At 44.1% G+C, this 21,857-nt stretch overlaps 1 protein-coding gene and 1 non-coding gene across 2 annotated transcripts in view; one reads left to right on the top strand and one right to left on the bottom strand.

Annotated features, from left to right (window-relative positions):
• The first annotated feature begins 9,414 nt into the window (after nucleotides 1-9,414).
• Nucleotides 9,415-21,857, top strand: part of IGF2R (insulin like growth factor 2 receptor) — a 71,875-nt gene continuing 59,432 nt past the window's right edge. The window contains exons 1-3 of the mRNA XM_028723827.2: nucleotides 9,415-9,722; nucleotides 16,449-16,579; nucleotides 19,977-20,101. Of these exons, the coding sequence (XP_028579660.2) occupies nucleotides 9,448-9,722; nucleotides 16,449-16,579; nucleotides 19,977-20,101 (531 nt within the window). The 5' untranslated portion in view covers nucleotides 9,415-9,447. The remainder of the gene's footprint in view (nucleotides 9,723-16,448; nucleotides 16,580-19,976; nucleotides 20,102-21,857) is intronic.
• Nucleotides 11,366-11,439, bottom strand: TRNAV-CAC (transfer RNA valine (anticodon CAC)). Its single transcript has one exon. It is a non-coding gene; the product is annotated as a tRNA-Val (tRNA).

Here is a 21,857-nt window from a genome sequence, read left to right as displayed (position 1 = left end):
TCCCCTTCAGTCTACATAAGAAGTTCAGCATGTGAAGAGGCTAAGCTGGTTGCTCCTGCTTTGTCGTATTGATCTCACAAACAATTTTTCAGTTCCTTTGCTAATCATTTAGGAACTTTCATCGCTTTGGAACTAAATGGAGTTTTATTACCTCTCTCACTGATGTATGGAAAAACACACGAACCTGACCTTTGAAGAGTTTCTAAGTAAACCATTTTTAGCTTACTAAACGTGTGGTCTTTTCCTATGCTAGGGGAAGAGGGGACTATTTTGGAACTCGCTTGGGAAGACATATTTAAAGGTCTAACAGTCTATATTTCCATGCTTTGCTTTGCTCTGTTTTCTATCTCTACTGAGATTCTCTCACCAGAGTACTTGCTTCAAACTTGGTTCTTAGCATCCAGGGAATTCTCCCTTTATATATATTTCTTTTTCCTTGCACCAACACACATATACTTTCTTTTTTCCTTTGTTTAATAATATGCTCTTGTGCCAATTCTCTCCCCCCCCCCCCACCATTGTGCACAGGAACGAAAGAACTGGCTGGATCAGGCCAGTGGCCCATCTAGTCCAGCATCCTGTTCTCTCAGTGGCTCGGGAAAGCAGGATTTGAACACAAGAGCACTCTCCCCTCCTGTGGTTTGAAGCAGCTATGATTCTTGCACAAACAGCTATATACATTGAGGGCCTCCCAACTCCTGTGCAGCATCCTTTTCTCCCTTCCCTTCCTTTCTTGACTGCATTTTCTGTTTTGTTCTGCTGCTAGTTTTTTTTGGATTCTATAACACAGCAGAACACACAAATCCTGAAGCATCTTAATGGTGTTATGAATTTGTGGGTGCCAGACACCCGAAGTACGTGGGTCCAGTAGGTGTTAGAACTTAATTAGTGCTTGGGGTGTTAAAACTGGGATATAGCCAGTATTAGGTCTTGTGTATTAGACCATGTGCTATTGACACGTCTAATCCTTTAAGTAAGTCAAATGTCCGAAGAATTGATGCTTTTGAATTATGGTGCTGGAGGAGACTCTTGAGAGTCCCATGGACTGCAAGAAGATCAAACCTATCCATTCTGAAGGAAATCAGCCCTGAGTGCTCACTGGAAGGACAAATCCTGAAGCTGAGACTCCAATACTTTGGCCACCTCATGAGAAGAGAAGACTTCCTGGAAAAGACCCTAATGTTGGGAAAGATTGAGGGCACAAGGAGAAGGGGACGACAGAGGACGAGATGGTTGGACAGTGTTCTCGAAGCTACCAGCATGAGTTTGACCAAACTGTGGGAGGCAGTGGAAGATAGGAGTGCCTGGCGTGCTCTGGTCCATGGGGTCACAAAGAGTCGGACACGACTAAACGACTAAACAACAACAACAAAACTTCCATATGAAGTGATAACCGGGGGGTGGGGGGGAAGAGCCATTAAGAGGAAAAAGAATCAAAGGGTCTTGCTGTGAGGGGGCAAATTGTTGGGCTCCCTCCCTCTATTCAGAGTTAGACGATAAAGCCAAAGCTTAGCGAGGTTAGGGTTAGAAGCAATATGGGTTAGAGAAGGGAGTTGGGAGTTATAGGACCACATAAAATCCTATTCTAGGTCACACCTATGGAAGGAAGACTCTCTTGGAGTGCTGATGCTGTGAACCTCTCCATTGTAGACTCAGGTTGCATATATGTGTGAGTAAACCATCTATCCTAAAGACACCACAGTCTCCGCTGTGGCTCATTCCTGAAAGGAAACATGAACTCTGGGTAAAGCACCAGGAACCCCCTGGAATCTTGTACCACTTGGAGATAGGGGGTGGCGTGAAGAGAAGCTGCCTCCTCACAATGCAAGGCTTCACGATGGCCAGAAACCCCACACTTCTGCTGTGCCCATTGCTATGCATAAACTCGATACCCGCCAAATACTTAGTCACTGAATTGGAGCCATGGTCCGAATCACACCTACCTGGGAGTAAGCCCCATTGGACTTAGTGGAGCTTATTTCTGAGTATACGTATATAGGCTTAGGCTGCCAGTGTAGTCTGTTGGAATTTATCTGATAAACAGCAAAACAAATTGAGTACTGTAGAAGAAGGGGGGGGGGGAGCCAGAGAGCCTCACCAGTTGCTTTACTTCACTGTACATCTTAGCAATACCAAAAAAGGAAGAGCATGTCAGTTCAGTTTTCTTCTATGCCCCTGGAGGACAAGGTTCTGCCAATCTGAAAGCAGTCACATTTCTCTTGTTCAAGTGGACACATTATTCGGCAAACACGACTGATATCAGGGCCGGCCTGCCAATGAGGCCAGGTGAGGCAACTGCCTTGGGTGGCAGGATCTGTGGGGCGGCAGATCTGGCCTCTGCAGGCCCCATGACCTCCTCTGCCACTATGCTCAGACGCACCAGCACTTTGTCACCACTGTTAGGAAGTCTGTGCTGTGATGAGGTTTGTTATGGGGAGAAGGCGTGGGGTGACGCAGGTGCACTGAGGTTTTGGCCAGTACCACAGCATAGCAAGCCAAAGCTGCAAGGGACGAGAGCTGGCTGAAGCCCACCTCCTCCTCATCCCTCGCAGCAGCGGCTTGCGTACACTCCAGTACTGGCCAGAGCCTCAATATGCTTGCGGAATCTCGCCTCCTCCCTGTGGCGAGACTCTGCAAAGGCTTTTCCTTGAGGAGAAGTGTTTGTGGAGTCTTGCCCCCACTCCCCACCCCTGATTATCTGTCTGCCTCTTCCTTTGCTACCCTGCTCGTGTTGCTTCCATCCTTGACAGCCTTGGCTGTTTTTGTTTAAAGTGGTACCTTGGATTACAGCTACTTAAGGTTACAGACTCCGCTAACCCAGAAATAGTACCTCAGGTTAAGAACTTTGCTTCAGGATGAGAACAAAAATTGCATGGCGGCGGTGCGGTAGCAACAGGAGGCCCCATTAGCTAAAGTGGTACCTCAGGTTAAGAACAGTTTCAGGTTAAGAACAGACCTCCGGAACGAATTAAGTTCTTAACCCAAGGTACCACTGTAGTTACTTGTTGGCCTCCGTTTGTCTCAAAATACAATGAATTTGTTAAAATAGTAGTATCTTGGAGGGTGTATTTGATTGGCTGAAATCCTGAATATGAGCAGTACAGTTAGGCAGATTAAACAGAGTGTGTGTGTGTGTGTGTGTGTGTGTGTGTGTGTGTGAGAGAGAGAGAGAGAGAGAGAGAGAGAGAGAGAGAGAGAGAGAGAGAGAAGGGATTCTATATGGATGAAGTGCAAGTCTTAAGTGAAGCAGGGATGTAAGTGGGGAATGCTGTGAATGGTCTCTAAGAGCATGATCAGGTTGCCAGCAAGGAAGAGACAGAAGCAGCCGACTAGGTGGGATGGAGTTGCTCTGCCAGCTTCCTGGCAGGTGGGCTGCTGCTGCTGCGTGCTGGGAGGTCGTTGCAGTGCAAACACACCAGCAGGACCCAGTTTTGGTGCTCCTGCCAGTGCATCTGCACCAATCTCTTTAATCATTTTATTTCAAAAAATGTATACACTGCTTGATTGTAGGGGGGAAACCTCAAAGCGATTTACAAAAAAGATAAAACAATGAAATTAATTGCTAAAAAATGTTACAGCCATAATTTGAAACAAAGAGAAAGTTAAAACCACAACAGAAAGTAAAATGCACACAGACTTTCTAAATAACTGGGTGGGCTTGTCTAAACAAGAATGTTTCTATCAGGCCCCAAAAAGAATACAGTGAAGGTGCCTTGCTTGATATAAACAGGCAGGGAGTTCCAAAGTGCATGTGCTGCCACATTAAATATTGAGCTCTGGCAAATGCGGAAGGGATATTATGTGGCACCTGTAATGGTGCCAATTCCACTGATTAAAGCAATTGGCTGGGCACATAACAGTGTAAGGTTATTTCCTTGCTACCTCATCCCTCTCCCTCTCTCCCACTAAGCAACAGCTGCCCAGCTGCCGGGAAGAGAGCATAGAGGCTCCACGCCACCCGGTGAAGTGCTTCTGGGAAGAGGATACAGTGTTGGATGTGTGTGAAAGGAGAACTGGCACTGGAAAGGTATTCAAAGCAAAAAGCGCATCCATATTTTTTTATATCTCCAACAGTCTTCATTACATTAGAGCAAAGGAAGCTGTGCTTTGCTGCTGATCCATGTACCTCAGTATTGTCCACTCTGACTGGCAGTGGCATTCCAGGATTTCAGATGGGAGTCTTTCCTGGACCTGCCTGATCATGGACTTGTGGTCCTTTGCCTGCAAAATGTATGCTCTACCAACTAGGCTACTTAGCCACCAGTACAAATAATAATCAGGCACATTTGCAGATTCACCAGTCAGAAAATAACTGTTTTCATGCTGTTTAAGCCAGATGAATCTGAAGAGCAGCTAGAAAGGCCAACTTTTAGGAAAGGAAGGGGGCAGAGAAACCATTGTTTCTCATTTTGAAGCATCACCCCTTTCCTTATGCTGCCTTATAATATGCCTGGAGGCATATTAGTGCAATATATTAGTGCATATATCAGTGCAATCGTACACGTCTACTCAGAAGCCAGACCCTCAGTTCCTGGGGGAAACAGAAGTCAGGAGAAAGATGCAATCCTGAACGAAGTTTGTTCCCTAAATTCTAGATTAAATTCTATCAATCAAGGATAGGGCTTAACTTTTACTCAGAGTAGACCCATTGTAATTAACTCATATTATGACATTAGGTTAATTAATTTCAACGAGCCTACTCTGAGTAAAACTTTGTTGAAAACTACCTCATATTACAGTGACTAACAAAACAGAGAGATTATAGACTTAAGCAAAATGCTTCAGTTTCTGTCTTCTTCAACTGTTTGGATGTGAATCATAAATATTAAATTATATTATTACACAAAGATATTTACACACATGAATCTAATCAATACATTCCTGTTTTATATCAGACAGAAATATCAATATTAACCTTCTGTTCTACCTTATAATCAAAGAATAGAGAAGTAATCCATTTTAATTTCGTATCTAACCTTCCAAAAATCAATAAAGATTGCCATGCTTCCTTAAATTCAGGTTTTAAAGATTGGGCAATTATCTAAATTAACTGAAAGGAGCAGATTGAATTGCTGTATAGTAACAAAAAGCATGTATCTTATTAGCACTACTTACCAATCGCTATCCAGGGGACCGTTTCAAAATATTTCCTTCTAATCAGGAAGGGATTTGTGGTCTCCTAGAATTGTAACAGCTGGAAAATATATCTTGCTAGCAGGAGAAAGATGTTACTTCTTTGCTCCCACGTTATTTGCTTTCAACTCAATCAAACGCTCTTGTTGGACTTCCATTCGTTTTATCAGCATTTGGCAGACTGAATTTGACTGTCCAACAAACACATGTAATTATCTGAGAATATGAGGATATGGAATTATATTTTCCCAAACCTAAGCCTATGACACATCTGGTCAGATGTTCATGCTGATCCTATCATGACAGGCTATGTCTATTAAATGTTTTCTGTACTCTCTTGGCAGAGGTTAGAAATGCTATACATACGAAACCTCAACAATTAGATATATTTTGGATTGGGAAGAATGCTGGTAACCTGGATAAAGTTTTGAGAGTTTAAATCTCAATAAAATTATTGGGAGTGTATTCAGATTGGCTTATTTTCCTATGATTGCCATATTTCAAAAAGTGAAAATCTGGACACAATAGTTGTTGAGCTCTTTGGCCAAAGTTGTTTACTTTTTTTGCATAATTACCAAAATTTGGAAAATCGTCAAAAAGTAAACATTTCTAATGTGTCTGGGTTCTCACATACATTTTTCCTGCTTTTTGAAAATTCTGCCTGGATGCCATTTTTGACGGATGAATCCTAGCTATGTCCGGGAAATTGAGGACGTATGGCGGCCCTAATTTTGCACATGATGTGCTACACTTGAGCAGATCCCACAGAAATTCTCTGTAAAGACCTTGTTAATCTCCTCTGATAATTTCAACAGGGATGATTCTTGGCTGATTTAAAGTGTCCCCTCAAGGTTCTTCCTCCTTTTTCTAAGAATTGTGTCAGTTTTCTTGAGGTGTCTTTGGTGTAATTGTACAAATCCAGCATCCATTTGGTGAAAATAAGGAAAAGGCACAAGTCTGCCATTCTGGGAGGAGTGAGTATGTATGTATGTATGTATGTATGTATGTATGCATGTATGCATGCATGCATGCCTAATATGTATAGGAAGATTGCAGATCCCAGAAGTGGTGTATGGATGCAACCAAGGGCTTTAGGTTGATAGTTTAATGCTTAACTTCATCTTAAGGTGGCCATTTAGGCACTGCTAAAGAAGAAATATGTCACCAAAAAATGGTGCAGTTCTACCTAAATTTAGGAATAATTGTTATAATCTAAGTAGAAGTGCTGCACATCTCACCATAGTGGGAAAGACTGTGAACAGGGGGTCTGTGCACATGTCGTTCACTGCTAACTGCTGATGGGCAACTTCAAGGCATCTCTTTTTACGGTTCTTTACCTTTAAACCAGGCGTTCTTTCAACATTTGAGGAGTTACTTGGGAAATGGGAATTTCCCTTATTTGCTTCATAATTGCTTCATAATTTACAGTCCTTTCCTAACAGAAAGGGCTTGTTATTATTATCTCCTTGTATGTATGAATTTATCTTTTTCCCCATTTTGTTTTGCTTTTTAAACTCAAAAGCTCTGACCTAAACATACACAAGCCACATATTAACCCACACCTGGATATTTAACAGGGCAACCTTAAACATACCTACTAAGTCCCAGGGAGTAAACTTGCAGCCAAACAAAGCACTTGCTCCTGGAAGGCATTAGGACAGGGGTCAGCAAACTTTTTCAGCAAGGGGCCAGTCCACTGTCCCTCAGACCTTGTGGTGGGCCGGACTATATTTTGAGGGGGGAAATGAACGAATTCCCATGCCCCACAAATAACCCAGAGATACATTTTAAATAAAAGGACACATTCTACTCATGTAAAAACACGCTGATTCTTGGACTGTCCGCGGGCCAGATTTAGAAGGCGATTGGGCCCGATCCGGGCCCCGGGCCTTAGTTTGCCTACCCATGCATTGTGAAAGTAACCCTCCACTGACCTCTGCTGGCCCCTCAGCAGCCCTGGCCAGCAGGAATCAGGAAAACCTTGGATGCAGCAATCATTACTCTGACCCACTGCTCCTAGGGGTGGGGACTGTCCTGCTCGGGTGGATTTCCCTATTCATATATGTACAGTAGTCCTGAATGTAATCTAATGATTACATGTACCATTCACAGGGTGGATTAGGGATTCTAAAATAAAAGAATGCAATTTTGATCATGTTCCCTTGTCCATACTGAGAATCACTATGACAATATTTCAGAATTAGATCACACAAATTAAAATAAGATTTAGACAGCATAATACTGCCACCCAGTGGAAATAGCAATAGTATACGATTCGGGCTTTATCATCACAGCACACGAGAGGGAACCTTTGCTCTGCAGAAAGAATATTGGCAAATGTTAAGATATGTAAGAACCTCCCTCATTTACTACTATCCTACTAATTGCATATCCAGGACTTGTTGGAGAGATAGTGTGAATCACAAGTGCATATTTAACTTGCTGCTCACACACCAGGCAAGAGGTGGATAGTATTTATTCACAGGCAGCTACACTCATTGATACCCAGGCACCTAGCAGAGGGCAGGTGAGGGTGAAGCTGACGGTAAGAACAGGACAGCCGGGTTATCTTCTTCCAAACTGGGATCACAGCAAGGGAGTTGTCCACCAACCCTAAGAAGGAAACTAGTAAGTCCAAATACGGCTAAATTAGGATGTCAGTGGGCAGCTTGACAAGAAAGCAATAATGAGAGGCTTCATCTGAGGACTTGAACCAAAAGTGATCTCTGTGTAAGGAGTCCATAGGAACCCATTTCTTGAGTTCTAAAGGTAAGAATAGGATTCTGGAAAATGGACAGTAAGGTGCGGCACATCAGGCTTGATATGTTTTTACCAAAAATACTGAAGAGAAAATCCAGGGACTAAATTGAACCTGCTGGTGACACAGGTCTACTTTATAAGCTCATTACAAGAGTGTACACAATAAAGATTATAAAGCACTCCTCAAATTAAGATTGCTCTCTTTTATTTACACAGACTTGGAAACAAACCCTAGTGAACTCTGCAGGGCTTATTTCTGAGTAAATATGGATAGAACTAGGCTACAAGTTGGTTTGCATGACACGGTAAGCCGAACTTTACAAATAAGCAGCCTTCTTCCTCCTCCAGTCTTTTTTACTCCACACCACACAGAGCTAAGGCAAGGTGTCATTCAAACTATGGCTCATGGTTAAACTCTGTAATCGTGAGTTATAAAGACAACATTGGAGGACCAGAGGATGAACACGACCCAAGTGTCATGAGAACCAGGCCTGCATGTCCAATATAAATAAGTAATCACAGATCAAGCAAAATGTATTCAATAAGCAAAAATAAAAGGTTTATTTTGAAAACATATCTAGTAAACTCTGGGTGAAGCTTAGTCTCATGCCTTAATTGCCTTCGGAAACCCAACAAAGTTTTCCCAATGCCTCTTTTCTAAGAGTCCTGGAAGATATCTCTGAACATAGGAAGAGTATAGATAGGTAGCCGTGTTGGTCTGCCATAGTCAAAACAAAAAAAATTCCTTCCAGTAGCACCTTAAAGACCAACTAAGTTAGTTCTTGGTATGAGCTTTCGTGGGCATGCACACTTCTTCAGATAGGAAGAGTATGTACTTCTGAGACGGGTAAATGGTCCATCTCATCCATCATCCTGTTTTTATAGTGGCAAACCAGACACCTATATAAGTCCAAAGCAGGACCCGAGTGCAGCAGCTGTCTCTCCACTTGTGAGCCCACGGAGGCTTTCCTCCATTCTAGTAACCACCGCCCATGCTGAGTAAAACCGTTATTCTAATTTCTCCATGTAATAAAGAAGTTTCTAGGGGCCCTGTCACAGCCTCCAAAAAGAACCCCCGTGCCTTTGTTTCTTTGGGAATTAGGCACTTGTGGCTGGTTCACGCACGCATGTTCCTCACTGCCACGGCTGCCTTGCACGTGTGGACGAGCCACTGCACACCTAACGCATCGCGTGCACCGCGTTCCCGGCGGGAATCCTTCCGCCCACCCGGCAGTTGAGACGCGAGTCGGAAGTGCTGAGCCCCGGAGTCAAATCAAGTGAAGCGGGCGCGCGCACGTGTGAACCAACTCTGCGGTTCTACGATTCTTATCCGGGGGCTTCTTCTGGGCTTATCCATTCTTGGATGCAGCCACCCGCGTGAGCTTCAGCCTGTGAGCGGCAGCCTCATCAGCCTATCAGCCTCGGCCGCTTCCTCCGCCCCTCACCGTCGGAAACCGGCCGCTCTTCACGCCCCGCCTCACATGACTGCCGCCACGTGACAGGCGCGGGGCGGGTCACATGAGCGGCTCTGGCGTGTGTTGGGGCGGGAGTCACATGACCCGCTTGCCTGTTCTCTCCCGTCTTCTCGACCATGTCAGCGGAATAGCCCCGGAAGCTGCACCGAGTTCCCCGAGCCCCGCCATGAGACGCGACCGCGCCTGGGCCCCGGTTGGGGGGCTTCGCCCGCTCCAGGTTTCCTCGCCTGGGGCTCGACCCGGGTTCCCTCTCGTCCTGCTGCTCCTCGCCATCGTCCTCCCGAGTCAGCAGGGAGGCAGCGCCGCCGCCGCCGCCGCGGCCCAGGGCAGCTTCAGCTACCAGGAGCTGTGCCGGTGAGTGAGTGCCTGGCTCCCCTCCTCCGTCCCGGGGAGCTGCCCCTGGTGAACAGCTGGCAGGCGCCCAAGGGCGGCGCGCGGAACCGGAAAACTCGAGTTGCTGCTTCCCCTTTCCGTGCAGCACCTGGCGCGCAGGTGGAAACGCTGAGCGTTCAGACAAGCGCTGCTTCGGCTTCCTCTTTTTTTGGTATTTGTAACGGTTATGGGACATCTCGTATTTTAGTCTTTAAAGTAGCCTTTTCGTACCTTTTAATTCCCCTGCCTCCCGCCCTTCTGTATTCCCTCGGTTGTATTAGGGAAATGTGCGTTTGTGTGTCTGGTAAAAGACGCCTTCTGTGTTAGTTCGCAGAGGACGCAACCGCTCCTAATGCCATCCCGCCCATAGGTGGAACCGCTCGGGTTTGTTTCAGACATGTTATCTGTGCAGGCAGTGGGGCTGCTTTGTAACTTCTAAAGTGATTTTATGCAAGGAGGAGTGCTTTCTTCAAGGAGTTTAGCTGGGATGCCATCTGCTGTACTATACAAGTCAGTACTGGGCTGGAGCAGTGTCCTTAATGCCTGGACGTGAGGGGCACCGGCATCACGTCCACAGCTTTCTATCAACTGTTAAAACAGTCTTCATTCCTAGGCAGCTTTTGCCTGGATAGTAATTGAGGTTTTTCACAGCTGTGATGTATTGACTCAATTACACTTTGTCAAAACACATTTGCATAAAATTTCCCTTGGGAGAATGGCGTTGCGAAATGAACTTAATTGCCTATCTCAGACCTTCCTTCTTGTTAGGAAGTATAACTAGAGTTATTGCTTGTGTATTTAACTTGTTCAGTGGGTTGGATCCTGCACCATTAAAATAATTGCATATGGTATGCTTGGAACAATGCAAATCTAGTAACCAGAACAGGTTTTTCCTGCTGTTAACTTGAGAAGTTGTTAATTTAACCTTTGCCTGCTCTCCTGCGTTGTGATAGCCAGCTCAAAAGTTCAGTATGTTTCGCTTTCTGTGGAAAGGAGGCTCAGCCCCCATCATGTTTTTATGCAAACATTTATGAATGTATGAAGCTGTTTTAGACAAAGTCTGATATGATACATTTAACTGAAGATAGTTTCTACTGATTACCATCAATTCTCCAGGATTTCAGATGGGCCCTTCTTGACTCTGCCTAGAGATGCCAGAAACTTTTTGTATGGAAAGCATTTACAGTATCACTGAACTATGTCTCCTTCATAGGCAACTCTGTAATTGGAGTAGCCTAGCATGCATAGATGTCTTGCGTTAGTATGCTGCATCTTGTTACTTTAAGCAAACTGTAAATAGCATTTATTCAAAATTCTTAAAGAATTATTTGGCACCTTTGGGTGTTCAAAATGCATTGCAAATGCATTACATATCTCATTTTGTATTGCTATGGAAGAGAGGAACCCCTAAGTGGTGAGATATTCCAAGCCCAATGAGGTTAATGGCTAATTGAAACTTTCCCTCCAAGGAAACAATAAACTTTGGATGGGGAGAACACTGGAACTAATAAGGAACAGGGGAAGCTGCCTTATACTGAACCAGACTTTTGGTCCATGTATTCATTATTGTCCTAAATGACTGGCAGACACTCCAGAGTTTCATGCGGAAAATTCTCAGTCCTACTTGAAGATGACAGGAATTGAACCTGTGACCTTCTGCATGTGAAGCAGATGCTCTGCCATTGAGCTATTACCCTTCCCATCTTACGTCTCTGTAATAATTTTTTTTTACATTGATACAAGGCAAGTTTAGGTATGTCTTAATTAGCTGAGGTTTCTGTACAATCACAGAAGACCACTGCTGTAGCCCTGTGAAGGCTGCCTCAAACCAACACAACTAAACTCTGCTTCCTTTTGTTTCATCTTCTCCATGCACTCCGTCCTTAAATAGTATATTTTCGGATCCTATCCCTGCAGATGAATTGTCTGTTCAGAAGAATATTCTTTAATAAATCCCTGCCAGTGTGGAAATTTCAACAACTCTTGACTGTTTGCAAGTAATTGAGTCTTTAGAGAATGGTTTGTCCGCATTTCCTGCCTTGCTATAAAAGATGGCCTTCAGCAGCTATAACAGTTATCCCCATATTGCAAATGGGGATACGCAGACAGAAGAATGCTTGAGTAAGGCCACCCATTGAGTTCATGGCAGAAGTGACATTTGAATTGGGGACTGCACTGATTTCTTGGCTTTGTCTTTTGGCCACTGTTACACTACAATCTGTTTCTTCAGTTTTGTTGATTTTTGCGTGGAAGTGGTGAGAGGCTACCACGTTGAATTGTAGATACATTTTTAAACCAAAACAAGAAATTGGTTATACTTGGAATACATTTTGTTCAGGACTAAGTTGGAAAAGCACTCTTTATGTGTGCAAAAATGCATTCCACATTGAATAAACACAAACAGTGGCTCATTGTGTGAATGAGGTGAGCTGTATACCTGCAGGATTTTACTGAAAAGGTTTTTGCTTCATTTTTGCAATGAATAAAGCAATTCATTGCTTTAGAGAATCTGTGTAGCATTCCAATGCAAGTGGGTTGGTCTCTCTCTGTGTATATTTATTAAACTGTTGGGTTGTGCTGTGCCAGCAATTCCAACCTTGCCATTGTATAAAGTAGAACATGGCAGGTAATTTTGGCATGTGCCTGCAGACTTGCAATTGAGCACAGAGCAGAAATTAACAAAAAGCCTGGTTGAGTCAAGATTAAAACTGACTTGGTGACGAATTGATGTGTCTTTATCAGTATCATTTGTTTTCGGGTGGGGGGGGGGGAATATAGTGATGTTTACCAAAAACAAAACAGCAACAACAAAACAAATTGTTGAAACTTGGAAAATACAGAAATATTCTAAATTCAACACCACTGGTACCAGCACTTAACTTCACCTTAGTCAGTCTTCTGCGTGTCAGCTTGCAATTACAGCTTCATGATCTTTCATAACTGCCTACATAACTGCCTATATTTTCTTGGTTTAAAAAAAAATCTATATGGTATTTTGTTTGGCTATGTCCTGTTCTTGTTTTCCTGCCAGCATTTTAAATATGCGCTCCCTTGGTAAATTTCAGTGTGGAGTCTTTGGGATTTTTCCAATTATACTCTTGTCTGAGGAAGCAATATTGAAATATTTAGAACAATGCTTCTTAAATGCAAGATGTGAACAATATATAAACTTTAGTGTAAAGCCACATTTTAAAATTTAATCTATATATGCTTCTGATAAATTTTAACTATCCATGATGTGTTGAAATCCAACACAATGCAAATAGGCAGATTTACACCACTACTAACATTGCATTTCCAGAAGAGAGATCATACCCAAAATTACAGAGGGCAATCTATCATATTTTTCCATTTAGGATGGGTTGCAGCTTTTTGAAGGGGGAATATTTAGAAAGTTAAGCCCTGACCTCATGCTGTTCAATGGTGCTTTGCAATACTGTAGATTAAGGGGGAAAATCTCTCACTGTTAGATGCCTTGTTGAAGTAGATGCAGTTTGGGAGGGAGGACAGAAAAGCAATATCGGGCACCATTTGTTAGTTACAGAATTATTGTAATGACTAGCAGGAATTGAAAGATTTCAAGAAGAGGAGGAGTAAAAATGTGTTGGTGTTACAGCAGAGGCCTTGCAGTTCTATGTGTCTCCTTGTCCTATAGCCTAATGGAATGGCTACTAGAGATGACAGTGGCAGGAGAAATCTGACAGAACTGGTCTTATGGTAGAGTGGATGGAGAGTGACTATTGTCCATACAGGATCACTATGTCTGTTCCAGTGCCTAGTGCACTATTTTTGGACTTAATTCACATTTCTGCCTTCCCATAACTTCTCCCCTTACCTCCACACAGGCCCTCGTCTCCTGCACCCCATTTATTAATCTTTTGTAGCATCACCTAAAAGTTCCACATTACATATCTATTCAAACATTTCTAGGCTGTTGCTTGGGCAAGGCCCTCACAGGGCATCTTACCTAAAACGACAATTTATTTTGGGTATAAAATGCCATCTAGATTTCAGTTGAAATTATTTAAAATAGGAGTCTAACTAAAACAATAGACTATTATAATATATTAGCTGTAACAACTTAAAACGATTTCCAAAATCAGCACCATTTGTTGTTGTTGCTAATAGCCATCTGTCTTGGGAAACAATGGAGGAGTGTGCCTTTGGGGTGCAGCCAAACCTTCTACCGTTAAGAAAAAACAATCTGAAATAGGTGAGTTTCAAAAGCTTGTACTGATTGGGCCATTTGTATATCACTTGGGTGAGAGTTCACAAACTGGGGGGGGGGGGGGGGTGCTACTTGAAAGACCTTGTCTTGTGCCTGGGAGGGAGTTTCCACAAATGTGGGGCTGCAAATGGAAGGCTCCAGAGAAACAACCTTTTCAGTATCTTTGATTTTTAGAGATAGGACCTCTGGAGTTTATCTTGGAGTGCAGGCAGGTTTGTACCAGTGAAGGGGCTTCTTCTGATAACCTGACCACAAACCATTCAGCGGGTTCAAGTTCAGCATAGCCACTTTAATTGTGCTCAGGAGTGCAGCTGACCCAATATTGGTGTTGTGTGCCTCACTAGCATCTGGGTAAATACTTTTCTTGGAACCAAGGATGGTGACCATTGTCACAATGTGAGACTGGGAACAAGACCTTGGCAGATTTGGTGACCCTGCTGGCTATCCGGGCTAGCTAAGATCTGTGGGCCCATGGGAAAACAGTTAACAATTCAAGTTGCTTTTGTAATTAGCACAAGTCTCAGACTTGTTGATTTAAAAGTATTCTCTTCTGATGTTGTTTTAAGTACTTTGACCATCAGTTGACTGAATTGTTCTGGGCTAGTCAAATGCCCAGCCTTACAAGCAATGCTGCTCTGAGTCAGGTTGGCTCCCTTGGTGAGAAGTGTAGAATTGCTTACAGCATTAAGTACGGTAGCTTGTACTTCCCTTTGTCTGCCTTTGTGTCAGGGGCATAACAAATACATTCCAGTTGACTAGAAGTCTCATGATTTGGGACTGGAAACTGAAAGCTTTTTCTCTCTGTTAACACCAACCTTTTTTTTAAAAAAAGGGGGAAAGTATACGGCTTTTCTTTTGAATGTTTATTCCGTGTTAGATTGCATAAATGAAACTCGTGTGGTCCAAGTTCTTGTCTGATTTATTGAGTCATTTTAAACATGACTTCAGCTGCAGGGGGCTTTCCATGGAGAAGCAGCTCCCATGACGTTAGTCGGGCCAATATGGTAGTTAAGGCTCCTGAGATGAGAGCGCCTATGAATATTATACGGGTGACAGCACTGGGAGAAATACATATGCTTCCAAGGGTGAATATGTTTGCATGCAGGGGGAACAGGACCTGTTGTTCAGTAAACACAAATGTGAAAATGGAAGTGTTAAGTGCCACTTCAGTTCTCAATAACTACTTGCTTTTATCTTCTGTAAGACATGTTGAATCCTTTGTCTGATGTTTTCCACTAGGTGGGTACGGCGCCTGTGGCCCTCCAGATGTTGTTGCACTCCCAACACCCATCTGTCCCAGGCATCATGGCCAATGGTTAGGGATGATGGGAGTTTAGTCCTCAAACATCTGTTTAGCTACCCCCTGATACATACCGTATTTTTCACACCATAGGGCGCACTGGACCATAGGGCGCACCCAGTTTTTTTTGGGGGGGAAATCAAGAAAAAAAATATTCCCCCCCCAGCCCCAAAGAGCAGCGTATAGGCTGCACACAACCTCTCCCTGCCAGAGGGGTTGCGCGCAGCTATGGAACAAGCCAAGGCAGCGAGCGGGATGGATCCCGCTCGCTGTTTTGGCTTCCCCTTTAGCCCCGTGCAGCCTCTCCATGCTGGAGGGGTTGCGCGCGGCTATGGCACAAGCCTGCATTCGCTCCATAGGACGCACACACATTTCCCCTCAATTTTTGGAGGGGGGAAACTGCGTCCAATAGAGCGAAAAATACGGTAGTTACTTAGAAGTTTGTTATTGAAATATTAACTGCAGCTGGAAGAGTGTCCCTCTGAACTAATGGCCAATCTTCTATGACATTCTGGGAAAGAGGTTGTAGCTTGGTGGTAGGTGGAGCATATATTTTGCATGCATAAGTTCTCAGGTTTGATCCCTGGTGTCTCTAGGTAGGACTGAAATACGGACGCTAGCTGGACCTCTATGGAAGGCAGTGTCTCACATTCCTGAGCGTTAAATGCTAATTTCAGAAAAAAATACATCCTCACCATCATATTAATATTAATATTATTTAATAAATTTGTATCCCACCCTTCATCTGAAGATCACAGGGCGCTTCACAACTTTTAGTTTGTTCCATGTTTTTGAGGTGACAATAGATGGTTTGCATGTGTTTAGCGAAGATGAATTTTTATTTTGGTTAAACTGCTTCAGAATATAATCTGAAATGTGCCTTATCAAAAAGATGTTTGTTGTTGCATCTCTCTGCATTGCTGACAGTGTGCTGGAAAGCTCATTGGGGGGAGGGGTGTGTGTTAAATATGAACAAAAAGTTTGCTAGATTTAGGATGCTGATGAGTAGCCTGGGCTGAAACATGTATCTGAAGAAGTGTGCATGCACATGAAAGCTCATACCAATAACAAACTTAGTTGGTCTCTAAGGTGCTACTGGAAGGATTTTTTTTTATTTTGTTGAAACATGTAGTTTGGCAGCACATATTCATTGTACCTCCCTCCCGCTCTTCTTTTTCAGTTATACGTGGGAAGCTGTTGATCCAGATAAAGTACACTACAAAATAAACCTCTGTGGTAGTGCCACAGGCTGTGGAGGGTCGAGTACCATTTGTGCATACGACATAAAAAGCAATGCCAGTTTCTCAGTAGGTAAGTCCAGAGGTTTGTCTGCTATATGGATGTTAAAATGTGAAACACCGCCCGTTAAATTCTCTTGCGTGTGCCTGTGTTCAAGGTTTCTCTCCTTGTCCTGAAAGCTTCATGTTCTTGCTGGTGAGCTATATCGCCTGCCCTTTGCAGCAGTTGACTTTTGGGGTGTGGTGTGCAAAGGGAGGAGAATGGCTTAAACTGATAAGGACTGCTTTAAAATGAATCTATCTTTTCTTTCCTGGCTTGTAATGCATGTGTATGTGGGTTGGCATCCTAAAGTTCAGTCTGGTTCTGTTTTCAGCCAGCAATTTGAGGAGGCAGAAATAACTCAATCCATGAAGGCAAAATGGTTTGTGCACATGAAATCTTGCAGCAGCAGGCAGGGTATGTGGGCAGAGTTTTTGTTTTGGGGGTGCTCTGGTCTCTCATCTGCTGCATAACCTGCGTGATGCTAGGAGCCAGCTGGCTTTTCTCAACCCTGGTGATCTAGCTTTCCTTGAGAATGAGGATTTGGTTTGCTCCTGTTATTCCTTCTACATGCCTTGGCTCCCTCCCCAAAATGGGTCCAGAGAGAGGGGTGTGACATGACCAGCTCAGCCTAGAAGCTCCATAAAATCCATCTCTCTGCCATGAGCCAATTAAAGTGTTACACAAGCAGCATCACTAAACTGCTGATTAGTGATGGTGGAGGGCCGCATGTTCCCTGCCCTAGATAAAGATGTAAAAGTTCTAGAAAGCTTGAAGCTGTGGGTGTAAAAAGCTTTTTCTGTCCCTCTCTTCCTCGGAAAGAACCATAGGTTGATCTGCCTGCAGAACAGGCTTCTGTTTGTGCAACAAGACTTTGCCTTCATCACCACCTCCATACTCCCACTTCGCCCTGAAATATGCTCTTGAGATTGGGGGGCTACTTGCTTTAAAAGGAGATGAGTGGCACACCACCTCCAAGGTGGCTGTGAGGAAAAGAAAATATAGAGACCCTCAGCACTGAATTCCACTCCATTCTGGGAGAAGGGGAAAGGCAACTTTCCCCAACTTCCTTTCCCCATAAGCTGTCTGAATTGCTTCTCTGGAGGGTTGGTTGAGACACCAGAACACTGTGATCCAACTGGGATCCAACCCAGTTACTCTTTTGTTTTTACTTACCCACACCCATCCTGAAATGACATGTAATTTTTTTTTGCATTTTGCAGTCATTTAAAAAAAATAGCCATACACTTTTATTAAATTATCATCCTCCAACCTCTGGACTTCAGTTTCAAATAGAACACATCCTATAGAACATTCTAATTTTGCAATTAGGCCTCGAGAGCATATTAATTCTGGATGATTTCAAGGACTTTCCTTGGCAGCTGTTATAGAGGGTTAGACTTCTTACTTGTCAATGTAAGCTGAGTTCTGGAGCCAGTATCTTGTTCTCGGGGGTGGGGAAGAAGAGAACCATTGACCTTCATAGCCGTAGACTGTCTCTATCTCTTGCCCCTGACTGTGGAATAATGAAAGGAGTTGATTTCCTTTTAAGCAATATATAACTCCTAATAGTCCTGGCTGAGCCAGTCAAAAATTGAATCCATTTTCACTCTTTCTGAGTTGGCAAAAGTCCAGGCTGCTGCATTGATGTTCTGCTGAGCATCTTCACTGACTTTGGACTTGGCCGTAGTCACAAGAGAACGAAAAAGACAAAAGGAGAGGGAATTTCATTGAAGTAACTTGCACACAAGTATTTCTGGATGGTGGCACACTAAAGACTTCTTCAAAACTCCTTGGCAAATACATGGGTGTGCACTAACATGGGGAAATGAGACACTGAGGAGAAATCATGCCTCCCATGATTTAGCCTTTGCTAAAACCATGATATAATTAAAAAACGGGGTGCTGCCCACAGACACTGTGCTCCTAGTTTTATGGCGTTAGACAGATGCATGGAGAATAAGGCTGTCAGTGACTATTAGCCATGAAAGCTATGCTCTGTCTCCATGGTCAGAGGCAGCATGTTTCTGCATATCTTTTGCAGGAAACCACAGGGTCCTCCTCCCGGGTTTCTCTCAGATATCTGGTTGGCAACGGTGAGAACAGGATGCTGGACTGGATGAGACATTTGCCTGACCCAGCAGGGTCTTCTATGCACTTACAGAATACATGACCACAGACTAAGAATGCATTGTAGTCAGATGACTGAAGACTCTATGCCTAGACCCACCTAGGGAAGATCTAGGCTTCAGTTTTTCATGGGGGGCTTGCTAGGCAGATACATTTTATTTAGCTGGGCCTCTGATTCATACGATGTGTGTCTCGATTGGTTTTAACGTGTGTGTGTGTGTTTATGGATGATTTTAAGAGCCTTCTTTTTGGGTTTTCCTTTTATTGCTTTTTGTTGTATTTGTTGCATTAGCTGGCTCGAGCACCTTTAATGGAAAGGTGCGATCTAGATAGGTGAGTGAATAGCTCCAGCTTCTTGTTTTGGCTGTATGCCAAAATAAGAAAAAAAGAATAGAGGCCTACTTTGCAGCGAAGATGTATTGCATCAGACTGTAGGTGGAGGCTCACCTGACTGGATGCTCTTCATTACGAAAGCTAAACTTCCTCAACGCTAGAAAGATGAAATAGAGATAGATGTTTCCTTGATTTTTTTAAATGCTTCTTAAGTCACAAGCCAGCCTACTCATTCAAGGTCAAAACCCACATGTTTCTCCCTGCAGAAAAGGACTAGCTGAGGGGGGTGCCCTTGTCCTGCTCTATATGGCTTGGCTCCAAAGCAGGGCAAGACCCTTCCGTGTACACAAGCATCCCTGCAGAATTCTTCCCAGTTTTCCACCCCCTGCAGCCCCTTGTACCTCATCCCACACCCTTTGAAAAGGGTTCTCATTCCTTGGGAGAATCTTTGCTTTGGGTGCTGAGGGTTTTCGTGAGGGCTGGATCTAGGGGAACCCCGTTGCACAAGCGTGGAGTTCTGCTGGCTGCTCTTGGGTGGCCAAGAGATCAGAGCAATGAGAGTAGGTTAATGGGACTTTCAGCAGTAGGTGTTGTTCTCTCCATTCTTAACCTAAAGAGATTTCTCATGAAGGTGTTATACTACCTCAAAACATGTTTAGCTCAATCTTTGCACATAAAGGTAATCAAGACAAATGTGTTTTCTGTAAGTGAATATCAGGTGGGCTTTTTTTTAAAAACAAACAAACCAAGACTACAATATGCCCTGTACTAAGCTTTTGAAATATAGGCATTTACCCTCTGAATTACAGAAGATCTATTTCAAAGTATCAGGTCTGAATTGGTTAAAATTGGATTACGGAAGGCTTGTGTGGATTGGCAAATCCAATTTGGCCCAAGCTTCTATTAGTCTTACACAATAAAAGGCAGCGGTATAAATATATTTTGACTTCGTTGTTGCTTTGTTTAGGGGATTCCTCGTTGATGAGAAGTTCTAAACTGCTCTTGGAGTTCAACACTACACAGACATGTAGACAGCAAGGAACCGAGCACAAATTACAAAGCAACATTAATTTCTATTGCGGGAAGACTCTGGTCAGTATGGCATTACTGCCAAAAACCTTTCTTGTTTTAAAAATATATGCAAGGACATATTTTCCTCAATTTTTAATGTGTTTTTGAAAACTAAGTTTTATTATTAAAACATTGAACATGATAACCAATACAAAAGTATAATTGATAAATCACAATAGGAAAATACAAACATGTTGAGAAATGCATTTTTTTTATATTTTAAAGACTTAATGTCAATTCATATGCTTTATAACTGCTGCTGCTGCTGCTCTGCTGAGTGTTTGGTGGGCCGCTCCCTTTTCTGCCAACTCCATCTGGCCTAGGGGGCGGAGCCTGCACTCACCGCCACAGCATAAGAGGCCGGAGAGAGGCCTCCGGGACATAACTGCTGCTGCTGCTGCTCTGCTGAGTGTTTGGTGGGCCGCTCCCTTTTCTGCCAACTCCATCTGGCCTAGGGGGCGGAGCCTGCACTCACCGCCACAGCATAAGAGGCCGGAGAGAGGCCTCCGGGACATAACTGCTGCTGCTGCTGCTCTGCTGAGTGTTTGGTGGGCCGCTCCCTTTTCTGCCAACTCCATCTGGCCTAGGGGGCGGAGCCTGCACTCACCGCCACAGCATAAGAGGCCGGAGAGAGGCCTCCGGGACATAACTGCTGCTGCTGCTGCTCTGCTGAGTGTTTGGTGGGCCGCTCCCTTTTCTGCCAACTCCATCTGGCCTAGGGGGCGGAGCCTGCACTCATCGCCTCAGCTTGAGGGCCTCCATCAAGGCCTCTGAGACACTGCTGCTGTTGCTGCCTCCGTGAGTGTTGGGAGGACCGCTCCCTCTCCTGCCAATTCCATCTGGCCTAGGGGGTGGGGCCTGCACTCACCACTACAGTTTAGAGGCCTGAGCAGCTACCTGCAGCAAGTGACAAAATGGTTTTAAATGCTTTAACTGCTTTTAATTTGCTGCACCTTAAATGGTGGTGGTTGTTTTTTATAATGTTTTATAATTTTATTTCTGTTTGCGGTTGGTTAAGTATTTAGTTAGGGTGGGGAACAGTTTAATTTTAGCACTATTGTTTTTTGCTGTGCTTCTATTTTTATTATTCTGTTAAGTTATTATATAGTTTGTATTTTGCCTTTTAAGGGGAAGGGTCAGGGCTGCCTGGGAGTGGGCCTCAGCCAATAGAATGGCTGGGGCAGGTTCCACAGGAGGGAATGTATTAGGACACCCGATCTCAGTGATCACGGGCCGGAGGAGGAGTTACGCTAAGACCAGACCATGTCATTACCGAGGAGGCAGGTTTAGTCGTTGGTTGAGAACTATCCCTGCCTCCAGGTCTGGTCCTGACTGGAAGGATACTGGAATCAGCAAGGGAAACCCACATGACCTGAAAGTGTTGCTGTGCAATGCCAGGTCAATGATGAATAAAACCACTGCCATCCACGACCTGATTGTGGATGGAGGATTTGACCTGGCATGTGTGACAGAGACCTGGTTGGATGAGGCAGATGGGCCTGTCCTTGCCGCTGCTTGCCCACCAGGTTTCTCTTACGCACAGCAACCCAGGTCATGTGGGCGGGGAGAGGGGGTTGCAGTGATTTTTAGGAAGTCATTAGTCTGCACCAGGCGTCCTATTGGGAAGACCCAATTTTCTGAGTGCATGTTCTGGAAGTTGGGCAATAGGGGCAGTACAGGATTCCTATTGGTGTACCGACCTCCCCGCTGCACCAAGGATTCCCTGCCCGAGCTGCTTCAGGTCGTGGCGGATATGCTCCTGGAGACACCTAGCTTG

The sequence above is a fragment of the Podarcis muralis genome, chromosome 3 (genome assembly GCF_964188315.1).
Source record: "Podarcis muralis chromosome 3, rPodMur119.hap1.1, whole genome shotgun sequence".
In the NCBI taxonomy this organism is placed as follows: Eukaryota; Metazoa; Chordata; class Lepidosauria; order Squamata; family Lacertidae; genus Podarcis; species Podarcis muralis.
Note: the sequence above shows the minus strand (reverse complement) of the source record. Positions and strands in the feature narration are given on the sequence as shown.